General features: G+C 51.5%; 3 protein-coding genes across 3 annotated transcripts; 2 read left to right on the forward strand and 1 right to left on the reverse strand.

The window, feature by feature from the left end:
- Positions 1-1,345: 1,345 nt before the first annotated feature.
- On the reverse strand, positions 1,346-7,760 carry GT037_003741 (sterol o-acyltransferase 1; the record flags this gene model as incomplete). The annotated part of the gene is made up of 12 exons (XM_038928788.1): positions 1,346-2,010; positions 2,122-2,268; positions 3,206-4,372; positions 4,425-5,038; positions 5,747-5,757; positions 5,807-6,071; positions 6,141-6,195; positions 6,250-6,276; positions 6,326-6,909; positions 6,960-7,049; positions 7,099-7,545; positions 7,594-7,760. The coding sequence occupies 12 exons, from the start codon at positions 7,758-7,760 to the stop codon at positions 1,346-1,348; spliced, it is 4,239 nt and encodes a 1,412-aa protein (XP_038788495.1).
- Positions 7,761-8,264: 504 nt separating this feature from the next.
- On the forward strand, positions 8,265-11,010 carry GT037_003742 (ap-1 complex subunit gamma-1; the record flags this gene model as incomplete). Its single annotated transcript, XM_038928789.1, has 5 exons — positions 8,265-8,274; positions 8,329-8,641; positions 8,694-9,669; positions 9,721-10,860; positions 10,912-11,010. The coding sequence occupies 5 exons, from the start codon at positions 8,265-8,267 to the stop codon at positions 11,008-11,010; spliced, it is 2,538 nt and encodes an 845-aa protein (XP_038788496.1).
- A 1,088-nt stretch (positions 11,011-12,098) lies between these two features.
- GT037_003743 (mannosyl-oligosaccharide-alpha-mannosidase precursor) lies at positions 12,099-13,735 on the forward strand (the record flags this gene model as incomplete). The annotated part of the gene is made up of 2 exons (XM_038928790.1): positions 12,099-12,352; positions 12,403-13,735. The coding sequence occupies 2 exons, from the start codon at positions 12,099-12,101 to the stop codon at positions 13,733-13,735; spliced, it is 1,587 nt and encodes a 528-aa protein (XP_038788497.1).
- Positions 13,736-13,798: the final 63 nt, after the last annotated feature.

Below are 13,798 nucleotides of genomic sequence, written 5' to 3' on the forward strand. Positions count from 1 at the left end.
TGTTCAGACTCGGAAATGCAAGAGCGATCAAGGCGCTGCTATCCCAGACTTTCACATCTTATGCTTTACGCTGTCATTGTTTGTTAAATTGTTTCCTTATATCGCTGTCTCTGCTTCCTTGATCTCGACAGCGCATAACACAAAGCCATGAGTCTTGCACTTTTCTCCATTGCTATCTACCGAGTAATTTTCACGCGCAGTTTTTGCTTTATCTCTGTAGTGTCGTGTTTGAGGGTAGTAGAGGCTGCTTATATCCCCGGCTCTGGTGAGCGGGATGTCTTGGATCAGAATGCAACAGAATTTGTAACAGCTGAGCTGGTTGAAATCGTCTTGAGTTGTATCTTATTGTTGGCTGGTAAGCGACGGCACTGTATAGAGAAGATTGAGGTGCGATCGTAAGCTAATACAGCTGGTATGAGCCGCACTCGCTGCTAACGAGATTGCTATCAGTAACGTCGTTGCGACGGGTTAGATTGCCGATTGACATGCATTTGTCTTGTTGGCTTGATGTTTAATAAGAAGCTAGTGTGTCACTTGTGCTTGGGTTAGAGGTTCCATACAATGTCTGAATAAGAGCGTTACTCTTACAGGGCCTTTTTTCGATGGTGTCTGTTCTTCGTATTCTTGGTTATTTTGCGCAAGTGACTTCTTTGGGAGCATTCGAGGATGTAAAGCACGGTGCCTGACTTGTTTTCATCCGCTTTACGTCTTGATGATCCTGCGCGAGAATCTCTCTTTCACGTACCTGAGTGATACACATCGAATTGTTAAGTATTCTAGTACTGGTGATGCCGTCGAGTGTGAAGAAAAGGTACAGGTCTCAGCTCAGCTGCGCTTTTTATCACAAGCTGCGTTCATGTTCTTCCCCCTTAGTACCTAGTACTATCGCAATGTTTCTATCACGACTATAGTTGTAATCTAAATAGGCCTCTACCTATTAGCGGTTAGTAACAATTGCTAGGTATTGTCTAGCATCTTAATGCATTCTTAAATCGTGTTCTTATCTCAGCCCTATTAGTCCAAAACAATCGCTTCAGCCGCTCGTGACCGTAAGAAGGCGAGAGCTTGCTAAGATCGTAATCTCATTCGTGTGTAAGCAGTACCCATGTGCTTCTAGACTAGTGGCCCGCCAAAATAAATAATAAGTATCCTAGTACTGCCATTCATGGTTCTGGATAAAGCGCGCAACGCAGGGACGTGAGCACACGCAACATCTTGTGCAGCTACTAATTCCGGCCTTATTGGTCTGTTAGAACAACAAGCCAAAGCACGCTTACCTCTAATTCCGCGCGATGTTCACTGCTAGCCCCATGCTCCTAACGCTCATCACATGCCCAACCTTTTGTTACCGAGCCTGATTTCCCATCTGACCTTCTACAAGGCCCAGCACACCCAGCATCCAATCGCCGATTTCCTGACTCTCCTCCGGCTTCACTGGATAAAGATGGCCCTGCTCCCAGTGCCTTACCACACTCTTCCCCTCCCCAATCTCATACCACCCATCGATCAATCCTTGCCCTGCCCATTTCCACTCATCCTGTAAGCCCTGAACATGAAATGCCGGTAATTCAATCCTCTTCGCTAACAGCTCCTTCTGCTCTTTTTCACTCATCCCGGACGCTTCAAGCGCTGCTGTAACAGAGGGCGGAATTAGCGGCGGCGGGTATGAACCACAGACACTGAGTCCAAGAGCAAAATTTAGATGATCAAGCTCTGTTACATCGGCTCCTTTGTCTGCGAGCGCGCGACGCATCTGACAGCCTTTGAGCAGGCCGGCGACGACTTTGGTGCCTTGAGAAAAACCAATCAGACCGACTACCTTGCCGCCGCTGGAGTTGATACGCTTGACGGTAGTACGAACGAGATCCTCGACTTCAGGTGACATGGCGTTTGTAGAGTTTCCGGCTTTCATATCGGAGATGGTGACGGTGGATTGCATCCAGCGTTTGAAAGGGCCGCAGCCTTCGAAGAAAGGGAGGACACCTGGACCAGGTTGGGAAGGAAATGGCGCTGGAAGGCTTGGTCAGATTGTCCAATCATCCGAGGAATTAGATGTCCAAGGGCCAAATGTAGTGATGTGGTGTTGATGGAAAGAGGCCGTTGGTGGTTCGGTGTACTTACCTTCTAGACTTTCGACCTCGAAATATCCTTTAATCACCCTCATCAATCTTGCTAACTGGACCGTATGCACCGTCGCGTTGCTGCCTGAGCCGTGGAAAGCAAGTAATGTAGGCTTCATATCGCCTTCCAAGCCTGCAGCTCGTGGTGCTATGCCGGGAGTCATGTATGTGCTATTTGTTGTTGGGGCCGCCATTACAAGAAGATGCAGTTCCAGATAGGATTGAAGGCCGATTGGCGAGGAGTCGTCCTGAAGCTTCCTTGAGTATCGTGGATGTACCCTGGATTGCTCGCTGCAGGAAATGGAAACCCTCAAGGGCTGGTCCTGATTTTCCAAATGGTGGGTGGGGAAGAGTGTTTGCTTCTTTTCGTCTGTCGACTACTTTTTACACCGCCAGATAGCCTGTATCCTCTTTTGACCAATGTTGGATAGGCAACTGAAGTCGCACAAGGTGTTGGCTGTTTTCTCACAAGGGTCGAGAGGCTGGTGTATTGTAACCGTGGAGGGATGTCCGCTTATCGGACCGCAAAGGTCGTCATTCGCCAAGAACGTCTGTATTACTCGCTTCATAAAGAATGATCTATTCTAGCATCGCTATGGTCGACTAGTCAAGACATATGGGAAAAAGAAAGGGAGATTGGTAGACCACGAGAAGTTATCTAAACAAAATGTCAAATCAAGATCGAGAATGCCGCTCAAGTGGGGCTGGTTGGTGGGAGATGCATCTCTAGTTACTCATGCATCCGCTTGACCAGCACTTCTCAAGCTAAGAGCGCCCCTTCTAAGCATTCCGTTCATTTTCTGCCCTTCATTGTCGTTACTACTGAATATTCACATTGGTTGCTGTGCAACCTGTATCAATTCATTGCCCGCATTTGCGCCACACCTTGCCTACTCGCTAAACGTACGTCACAGAGAAGATCAAAGAAGAGGAAGAAAGGGAATCAACGCCTGGTGACCATATTCAAACTCAAAAACTCGTTGTCCCGGCCCTCGGCAGCGTACTCGAAGAATCACTCGAGCCCTTGCTTCTTATTCCGCTCTTCCCAGAGCTTATACTCGTCCTGGAGCTTGCTCTAGTCCTACCCTTCTCTCCTTCCTTAATCGCCCTCAAGATTTTGATGCCTTCCTCGGTCTTGCCTAGACGAGAGACAAGCGCCGTGTTCTCGTGTTGCAAGTCTCCAATCTGCTCCTTGAGCAACTTGTTCTCCTGCTCCAGTATGTCCATGCGCTGCTTATACTCGTCTCGTTCTCGCTGAGCCTTGGCAAGCTGGTTCTTATCCGCTTCTTTCTGTTGGCGAAGGAGCAATTTCCGTGTCTCCTTTTCGCGGCGCTCCTCGAGTTTGCGCATTTCCTTTTCAAACTTTTCCTGTTGTTTCTTCTTCTCTCTCTCGTGCTTCTCATTTGCCTTTTGCATCTCTTTATCCGTCTTCTGGGTCTCAGCTTGCAAACCCGATTCATGTTTCTCACGAGCTTCTTCGAGTTTTGCCTTCAACTGTTCCTTCTTCTCTTCAATTTTTTGTAGCCCTTTATGACGATGGGTGTCCTCATTTAATGGCAGAGACTGTTGTGACGAGGTCGACGGTGTCGGGATCTCTCTGTCGATGGGAAGTCCATCGCGAGCAGTGGTGAATTGCTCAGCGGACGCAAATGATTCTGCAGAAGATGAGGTGCTCGAAGAGCTGTCAGATCTTGTGCGTCGTAGGCTGTACTGGCTACCGGCTTCCCCAGTTCTATCTACTATACTGGTTCCTACACCGGCACCCATGCCATTGGCTTCGGTGGGAGAGAAAGTTCGCTCGGTATCGTGCACTTTGGGTGTTTCTGTGGGGCGGTCTGTGCCTGCCGTTACTTCGGCTTCCACGTCGTCGTCCTTTGCGCATGCCCAGTCAAGAAACTTGACGGCGTCCTGCACTATACTACTAGGGACATTCCGCTCGACCATGAATCGGGGTATGCCACCACCGGGATCACTGCGCGTTACCATTATCCACTCGACTGGGTTAGTCTCGGCGTCACCGTCGCCCATGGGTATCTCTCTAATCATCTCAATCGATTCGTAGAAGCCTCTTACCATGTTGGTTCGCGGCGGCGCATCCGGATGTGAGCAGGGTATGGAGACAACCATGAAATGTCGCGGTACCGAGCTGGCGACTTTGGAGGCGTCGGTGAGACATGTGTCCGAGGTAATGAGGAGGGTGATGAACTCTCGCGGCGAGGTTGGGCCGGGGAACTGGGCGGACAGCTGGTATACTGTCGTCTTGTCAGTTATCTCGGGCGGGTGAGCATGCGTGGTATCACGTACCTTGTAGCTGTCCCAGGCCATCTACCGTCATGTCCTCAAGTCTCTGGTCTCCTCCAATGCCTCTTATATTGCCCTCGCCCGGGCCGCCCTGGACTTGGAGACTCTCAGGAAACTCGCTCTTCATTGCGCGCTTCCACTTGTCGAAGCCGAGCCCTTCATGCACGCTCGACCGCGAAAACCAGGCTCCGTGCCGATCCTTTCCGGCCATCTTGAAGACGCTCATGCCGGTAGCGGCTTCATTGTTACCCAGCTTCACCGGCTTTCCCCACGACTTTTGTAGCCCCTCATGCTCTGGCGCGGGCGGTGGCCGTCGGACTTGCGAAATGGTGAGGTCTTTGGAGCTCGTCGCAGGCTGTTGCTCGGTTCGGGTTCGTTGCGCCGACTCGTATGGCGTACCATTGGGCGGTGGAGGCACGGAATTGGCGATGATTTCCGCTTTGGCAAGTATGTCGGGTAGGAACGCTTCGAGGTTGTCGGTAGGGACATCGCTGAACTCTTTCGGCCGGAGGCACGCGAGCGCTTCGTGGAGCTCCGCCATGGTTACGATAGAGTAAAGGCCGGGCTTTGACGATGTGTGTGGAGGATGCGACCAAGGAGCCAAAGCCACAGAATACCTAGACTGTTTGTGGCTGCTGTCAAGCTATATGCGCGCCGCTGTGAATGTTCCGACGTAGCCGTGGTGCCAGCTAGTAAGGTCCGGTGACGGGCGATGAAATCATTACGTGCGATTTATTTGATCTCATTTGCATTTCAGATGGAGCTTGAAAAAAGACTAAGAATGAAAAGACGTGAACTAGGCGAGCAGAATGCCGAGATGCAAGGCTTCCAGGACATACGGTACCTGTCTGCATGCTCGCTCTCGCAGGTACTGTTGATGCGACGTCATCCCTGCATTCCGCTCGCTCCTTCGCGACGCGTGAGACCGGACGCGGGGTCGCCCGCCTCCACCGACGTATCCCTGGCCACCCTGCATACGAATACGCCCGTAGCCACTACGTCACACTAGGACACGTCCGGAGAGGCTTGCGAAATTGCGACTTTCACTCCTGCTGTCTCTTGGACCTATGTACCACACATGGAACACTTTATACATGTCTAACACAAGTCTAACATGCCATTTTAAGCGTACTGGACAACGTAGTAGAGAGGGGTATTCTGCAAGTCTAGACAGTGCGCCAATTCAATCCAATCCAATCCAATCCAATCCAATCCAATCCAATCCAATCCAATCCAATCCAATCCAATCCAATCCAATCCAGTCCAATCCAGTCTAATCCGCGCCACACAGGCGCTGAATCCCGTTGACTTATACAAGGACATACAACGCACACATCTGTCCATTTGTTAGTGCTTGTTGGATACATATCCAGTTGGCAGCTTACCATGCTGAGTCCCAAGATCATGCTGCACCAGAAAAGGACATTGTTCAACAGAGTGCGGCCCCTAACCCACTTGCTTCGTTGCAGCATCACAATCGGCATCTGAAGCATCATCGCAATGAATCCGTAGCCTCTAAACTTTCTTGTGATGCAACCCATGACTAGTTCGTGTGCCAGAGCCGAAATGAGAAAGGTGATTGTCGTAGCAAGAGGACGCGACATGTGGTTCTTAGAGGCCGAGTAGACATGTCTTCGAAAGAAATGGTGACTGCATGTTGGTATGTCAAGTCAGTATATGCTTCAGATGACATGCAGTTTGTACAGGAGCATAGCTTACACAGGCTTGTTCCACTCGCGCGAGAATTCGAGCCAGTCACAGCTATTCCACCAGTCTGCATGATATGTTAGACTGCGGAATCCTCGCTATATGCTCCGCGTGTACTCACCTGCGTAGAACTGGCGGTCGGCGAAACCTGCATTGACTGTTAGCAGCAGCTACTAGGCTTGATGGTAGAGACTAACGAGTTATTTCCGCAAAGGCGCCCAAGATGTATTCAAATATGACGAGGAAGACTAGCAGGAAGGTAATCATAAAAGGGAAGAGGAGGCGACCGATAGTCTCGCCGAGAATTAAGGTGAAATCTGTAGCGCCATTTGAGTTTTGGAGTCGCACAGCAGATACGTCGAGTACCGGCAATATAAACTCCTCTGCAGTGATGATCATCAGGAAGATGCATCCGAATACGGCCAGAGTTTTGTAGAAGACCTCCAACCAGCGAATACTGGCGTTTCTAGGATATTCAAGCTCGTAACACAAGGTCGGACAAAAGACAAAGTCGACAAAGTTGTAGAGGGTGAGGTTGTTGGGGTATGAGACGTTACCAAGAGGCGAAGCAAGCTCCAACGCGAGGTCTTCTCTCAATTGGCTCAAATACTCTGCGTTTGCCTTTTTAGGATCGGGCTCTTCTTGGGAGGGAGACTGTGGGATCTCGTGCAGATGAGTACTGGAACTCGGATAGCGAACCGCGGCTACTTTGCTAGCCTTGTCAGGTGTATCGAGATCGTTCAAGCGGCGTAGAGTTTCGCTAAGGTGGCCGTTGTAGAATCTTGTCTGCGTTAGTTGTGCACTCGATTTTGCAGACAATTGTATCCATACGCATAGGAGTGCATTTTCATGAAGATTGCAAGGAGATGCAGAGTGAAGAAGACCTGGGCAGTCCAGCTCCAGTCGCGGATGAAAGGGTATCTTTGTATTGGTCAGTCTACAGTACAGTCCAGAGCCAGGGCGAGCATACGTAGTCCAGAAAGCCAGCCATATTGTCTGGAATATGCTCTGTACAACCAGACCGGACGCGTTCCAACGCAGGGGCCCTTGGTTGAGGAATTGTCTCTGCAGGGGCAGCGACAAAGCGGTGCTGAACACCATGGCACCGTCAACCAGACCAAGCTCGACAACCTTGTCCTTGAAAAGCGCCCACTGTCTGATCTGGAAGGGATATCCCGTCTCAGTCAGGTTTCGTAGCATCGATGTAAGGACCATGATGGCGAGTCCGATCCAGAAGAGAACGAAGAAGCCGCGGAAATCATGATAGTCGCTGTTTGGGTCGAAGTGGGAGACGCGATCTACGTAGTCGATGGTAGGGAACATGCGCTGCTTGCGCTGAGCGCGTATCTGTCGCCGCGCCGAAGAGGAAGCCTGGACGGAAGGCGGGGCATCTGGGGGTATGGGTGTGCTTCTTCCACTGGAAAGGGTCAGCTATGTACCACGTCCATAGCACTGGCTCTGATACCTAGAGACGCCGGAGCCAGGTTCCCGGAGCGTGCCATTCTTGTTAAACGCTTCGTCGCTCAGTTGAGGCTTGAGCAAATCGATCCTCGTGGGTTTGCGCGGTCGCGGCGAGTGGAACTCTGTGTTCCCGTTGTGAGCAGTCGCGTCATAAGACGTAGACTCGGCCATTATGAAGAGAGGTGCGTGCGCATGTCGCGGATGTGTAGTGGGAAGGAGGATTCAGTCAGATGTGGTCAGGCCAGTCTATGATCAGCAAACTAACAGGGTCACAGGCTGTTCGTCTTATGGGGCGCGCTTGCCACGAAACAGGCAATGGAACAGTAACAGGCTTGCATTTGATACGTGTAGACGTGCGAGGACTATGCAAGTGCATGCTGTCTGCTGATGCAGTGACCTAGCGGTTAGGGGAGTTGGCATCGACGGTAGAAGGGTCGGTTACATCAGCGGTCGCGCGAGTCAGGCGTCCGACGTCTGGAACAAATGACGGCCCGGCCAGCTGTAGGCCATGCCCAAACGTTGCCGACTACCAACTCGCAGCAGCAACAATTCGCAGCGCTGCCCGTGACTGATTCGTATTTGCGACTGACGGCCGAATCCACCTCTTGTCCTCCCACAACACCCCTCTATCGAATCCATTAACGCTGTCCGGGTGGGGTCCAAGAGGCCACCACAATGGCTTCCTGTACGCCAAGCACCGCGACCCCAGCAGCTGTGGACATGTGCTAAGGATATACAGTGAAGCAGTTCATCCGAAATGTGCGCGCTGCAAAGACAATTGCCGACGAGCGTGCCGTCGTGCAAAAAGAGAGTGCGGCGATCCGCGCGAGCTTTAGGGAGGAAAGCCACGACTCCAACGTGAGGAGGAACAATGTTGCCAAGCTACTGTATCTCTTCACGCTGGGTGAGAGGACACACTTTGGCCAGATTGAATGTCTGAAGCTGTTGGCCTCTCCGCGCTTCGCCGACAAGCGCTTGGGATACCTGGGGACCATGTTGCTGCTGGACGAGAACCAGGAAGTCTTGACCCTCGTGACCAACTCGCTCAAGAAGTAGGCCCTGACCAGAAGCACTTGTGCAAGTCGGATGCTAACTGGTGCGCAGCGACCTGAACCACCCCAACCAATACATCGTCGGTCTCGCCCTCTGCACTCTCGGCAACATCGCCTCTGTCGAAATGGCTCGAGACTTGTTCCCCGAAGTCGAAACGATAATATCGAGTGCGAACCCGTACATACGCCGCAAAGCCGCAATCTGCGCCATGAGGATATGTCGCAAAGTGCCCGACTTGCAGGAGCATTTCCTGGAAAAGGCCAAGTTGCTACTACAGGATCGAAACCACGGCGTCTTGCTGTGTGGCGTCACCCTAGTGGAAAACCTCTGTGAGGCTGACGAAGCCGAGGATGACGAGAACGGCGTCAGGGACATCTTCAGACCCACGGTCCCCAGCCTGGTCAAGATACTCAAGGGGCTCTCCTCGTCTGGCTACGCGCCCGAGCACGATGTGACGGGCATTACAGATCCATTCCTGCAGTGCAAGCTACTCCAGCTCCTACGAGTCCTAGCCCGCGGTGACGCACACGTCAGCGAACAAATCAACGACATCCTGGCCCAGGTCGCAACCAACACGGATTCGTCCAAGAACGTTGGCAACTCCATCTTATACGAGGCAGTACTCACCATTCTCGACATCGAGGCGGATTCCGGACTTCGCGTACTTGGTGTGAATATTCTGGGAAAGTTCTTGTCCAACCGCGACAACAACATCAGATATGTTGCCCTCAACACTCTCATCAAAGTTGTCGCAGTCGAACCCAACGCCGTACAAAGACATCGCAACACTATCTTGGATTGTTTGCGTGATCCCGATATCAGTATCAGACGGCGAGCGCTCGACCTCAGCTTCACTCTGATCAACGAGAGCAATGTGCGAGTGTTGATAAGAGAGCTGCTCGCTTTCTTGGAAGTTGCCGACAATGAGTTCAAGCCTGTCATGACCTCTCAGATCGGAATCGCGGCGGATCGCTTCGCACCGAACAAGAGATGGCACGTTGATACCATGCTGCGTGTTCTGAAACTCGTAAGTCTGTAGTCTTCACCTGATGTGGATCTGACTAACCTTGTGCATCAGGCTGGAAACTACGTCAAAGAGCAGATCTTGTCGTCCTTTGTGCGACTAATCGCCACTACACCGGACCTCCAAACCTACTCCGTACAGAAGTTATATGCCGCTCTCAAAGAAGACATTACACAGGAAGGTCTTACCCTGGCTGGTTCCTGGGTTATTGGAGAGTACGGTGATGCGCTACTAAGAGGTGGTCAATACGAAGAGGAGGAACTTGTCAAGGAAGTCAAGGAGAGCGACATCGTCGATCTTTTTGAGACCATATTGGGTAGCAGTTATGCTGGTCTCATCGTCCAACAGTACATTGTTACAGCTTCTATGAAACTGACGACACGTTTGAGCGACCCTGCTCAAATTGAACGACTACGGCGGTTATTACAACGGTATTCCGCAAACCTCGATGTTGAGATCCAACAGCGTGCGGCTGAGTACGGAAACCTGTTTGGTCATGACCAGATCAGGAGGGGTGTTCTGGAGAAGATGCCACCCCCTGAAATTCGTGAAGAGTCACGAGTTTTGGGAGAAGCAACCAAGAAACGGCAGTCAAAGATCGCCAAGAAGAAGCCTGCGCAAGCGGCAACCGAAGACTTGCTACTGGATTTGATGGGCGACGCAGGCCCGTCGAACAGCATGAACGGAGCTGCCAATGGAACTCAACAGAGTCAAGATTTGCTTGCAGATATCATGGGCGGATCTTCGTCACCGCCTCAGACCTCATCTCCAGCACCACAATCAAACGTAGCGAACATCATGGACCTCTTCAACTCTGGACCTAGCACCTCTCCAGCCCCAGCACAGCCCCGCGCACCACCACAAGGAAATTCAATGGACCTTCTCGGTGGTCTCGGCGGCATGTCGTCGCCACCACCACAAGCTTCAACGCCTGCAGTGGCTTCTGGTCCACCTGCGCATCCAGCATACAACAAGAATGATTTACAAATCACGTTCCAGCTTAAGCGTGACGCCAACGCTGTGCAACTCCTCGCACGCTTCCGCAATACTGGAAGCTTCGGTCAACTATCAGGTGTGAATCTACAGGCTGCCGTTCCGAAAAGCCAAAAGCTGCAGTTGCAACCTATCAGCACTAGCGAATTGGAGGGAGGCCAAGATGCGACCCAGCAAATGAGGGTCACAGCTGTTAATGGGGTAAGCAGTCATCACATGCTTTTGTTAGAGATCTTATGCTAACAGACCTAGCCACCACCAGCAAGACTAAAACTCCGACTCAAGATCAGTTACTCGGCAGGTGGTGGTGCTCCGGTAACAGAGCAGGTCGATTGGGCCGAGCCGACATGATTGCACAGCACATATTGGTAGTAGCGTCTTCAAGTAGCGAGCAGCATAGAGCAAATGACATACCCAGGCGATCATGACATGCACACAACAGATAAAACAAGCGCACAGCCTACTCGCGTGCTAAATTGCGCAAACACGTCCAATACTCAACATGGAGCGATTTGTCCTGTACCAGCCATACGCTCTATGAACGTCTAATCTGTTCATGAAGAAGCACTTTAGGTCACAATGACAGAGGTGGAAATAAGATGCGGGATTGGCGCCACGATACATCCGCATTTCCCGTAGATCACCCCGCCATTTCCAGGAACATGGACTTCCTGAGTGGCTCCGCACCCGTTCTCGCACAACCCTATCTCGGCGTGCTCTATGAGCATCTCGTCGTGGGATCGCCTGTTCACTGGGAGCTTTCTTCTGCCGACAAGCCATAGGTTACGCAGACATCGCGATGACAGTAGCAGTTAATGATGCATGTTCAGGGATCTGCACAAAGTCAGGCAGACACTCATGGATCGGCATCATAGCACGCACAAGGGCCTGCATACTACAAACCTTACCAGCCACTTGCTTTTCTCCCCGCAGCGGTCACCCTGTCTCATCATGCGCTATCTACACACATCCAAGGAGCTCGGCTGGCACTAACACGAGGGAACCGCAGGTACCCAGCCTCTTGTTATCCGCTGCCAGAGTCTGTGTATGTTCGCGCAGAGCTACTACCTTCCCCTTTCAGATGTTACATGGATCTTTTAATGGTGCCCCGATGTACCCAGGATTATGGGCTTGCATGCGAGACTTGCAGTAGACAGTGAGCGTGATGCACTTGCCAATAGACAAGTCTTGGTAAGTACCTACTATGACCAGCCGCCCGTTCTTTCAAACTCCCCTCTTTTGCGACATCATCGACTTTGCTCTGTGCTCGCCTCATCCATTTGTGTCGGGTTCGGAGAGGACCTATATCCTTGCATGCTCCTGTCTTCCGTCAAGCTGAACATCGACCGGCCCGAAAAGTACTCCAGGCCTGCTCAACACATTCCTATAAATCATCTTTGGAACCGCAAACATCCGTGAATAGCAAGCGTTTGGTCATTATGCATTTCACATCTTTCGCGCTTGGAAGTGGCATCTTGTCGCTGGTGTCGGCTCTACCGTCGAATACCCCGGTAGATCTTCCGAAGAGACAGGACGAAGCCCCTCCACCGACATATGCTTCGCCTCCGTCGTCATCCGATGAGCGGGCACAGGCTGTGGTGGGAGCTTTCAGAACAAGCTGGGACGGGTACCGCAAGTATGCGTTTCCGATGGACGAGCTAAGACCCTTGAGCAACAACGGTAGTAACTCGAGGTATGTAATAAAATTCGGGTTAAGACGAGATGGTGCTAAAGTTGTCTCAGAAACGGGTGGGGAGCCTCCGCCGTCGACGCTCTCAGCACAGCGCTCATCATGGGCCAAAAAGATATTGTAAATGAGATCATAGAGTACATCCCTAGCATCAACTGGGCATTCACTGAAGACTCTGTCTCCCTGTTCGAAACCACGATCCGCTACCTTGGTGGCATGCTCTCTGGATACGATTTGCTGTCTGGTCCTTTGGCACACTTGGCAGATAATCCGAGGAACGTGGAAGCTCTACTCACGCAGTCTATCAACTTGGCCAATAACCTCTCTTATGCGTTCGAAACACCATCAGGAGTGCCCTGGAACGTTCTTACGTTCAACAACCGAAGTAACGATGGATCAGAAAATGGACTCGCGACTGTTGGTACACTGATCTTAGAATGGGTCCGTCTAGCTGACCTCTCTGGGAACCAAACGTTTGCAGACCTAGTTGAAAAGGCAGAGCAATACCTCCTCTACCCATCTCCAGACTTCGCCGAACCGTTCCCTGGGCTCCTTGGCTCCACAATCAACGTCACCACCGGGCAATTCACAGATGCACAAGGAGGATGGATAGGCGGCTCTGACTCGTTCTACGAATATCTGATCAAGATGTTCATTTATGACCCACGCTACGTCTTCCTCAAGGACCGTTGGATCAAAGCAGCTGACAGTTCCATCGCATATCTGGCCTCCAATCCAGCACCCCGTCCAGGCTTGACCTTCCTCGCAGCCTACGAGAACACGACCCTCGATCTGACGTCCCAACACCTCGCCTGTTTCGACGGCGGAAACTTCATCCTAGGCGGCCAAGTTCTAGACAGACAAGATTACATTGATTTTGGACTCGAACTTGTAAACGGTTGCCATGAAACTTACATCTCCACCGCCACGCGCATCGGACCTGAGATCTTCTCCTGGAACACTTCCGCCGTACCTGCAAACCAGACTGCTTTCTTTAACAGGACTGGTTTCTTCATCGAAGATGCTGGGTACCAACTCCGCCCTGAAGTCATAGAGTCTTACTACTACGCCTACCGCGCGACTTCGGACCCAAAGTATCAGGATTGGGCATGGGATGCGTTTGTGGCAATCAACGCGACGACGAGGGTTGGCAGTGGTTACAGCTCGATCAAAGATGTAAATGTCGTTGGAGGCGGGGGTTATACGGATTTTCAAGAGAGCTTCTGGTTTGCAGAGGTGTTGAAGTATAGTTTTGCTATTCAGGCGGGGGACGCAGAGTGGCAGGTTAGTAGGGACGGGGTAAATGAATGGGTCTACAATACTGAGGCGCATCCGGTCAGGGTCTACAGGGGTGGGAATACGACGAGGGGGCTTGTTGGACAGTAGACGTAAGGATCCTTCCAAAGACATGTGGGATGTGAAGACGTAGAGATTTGCGTGTTTGCTCCA

Source organism: Alternaria burnsii, assembly GCF_013036055.1.
Source record: "Alternaria burnsii strain CBS107.38 chromosome Unknown 730, whole genome shotgun sequence".
NCBI lineage: Eukaryota > Fungi > Ascomycota > Dothideomycetes > Pleosporales > Pleosporaceae > Alternaria > Alternaria burnsii.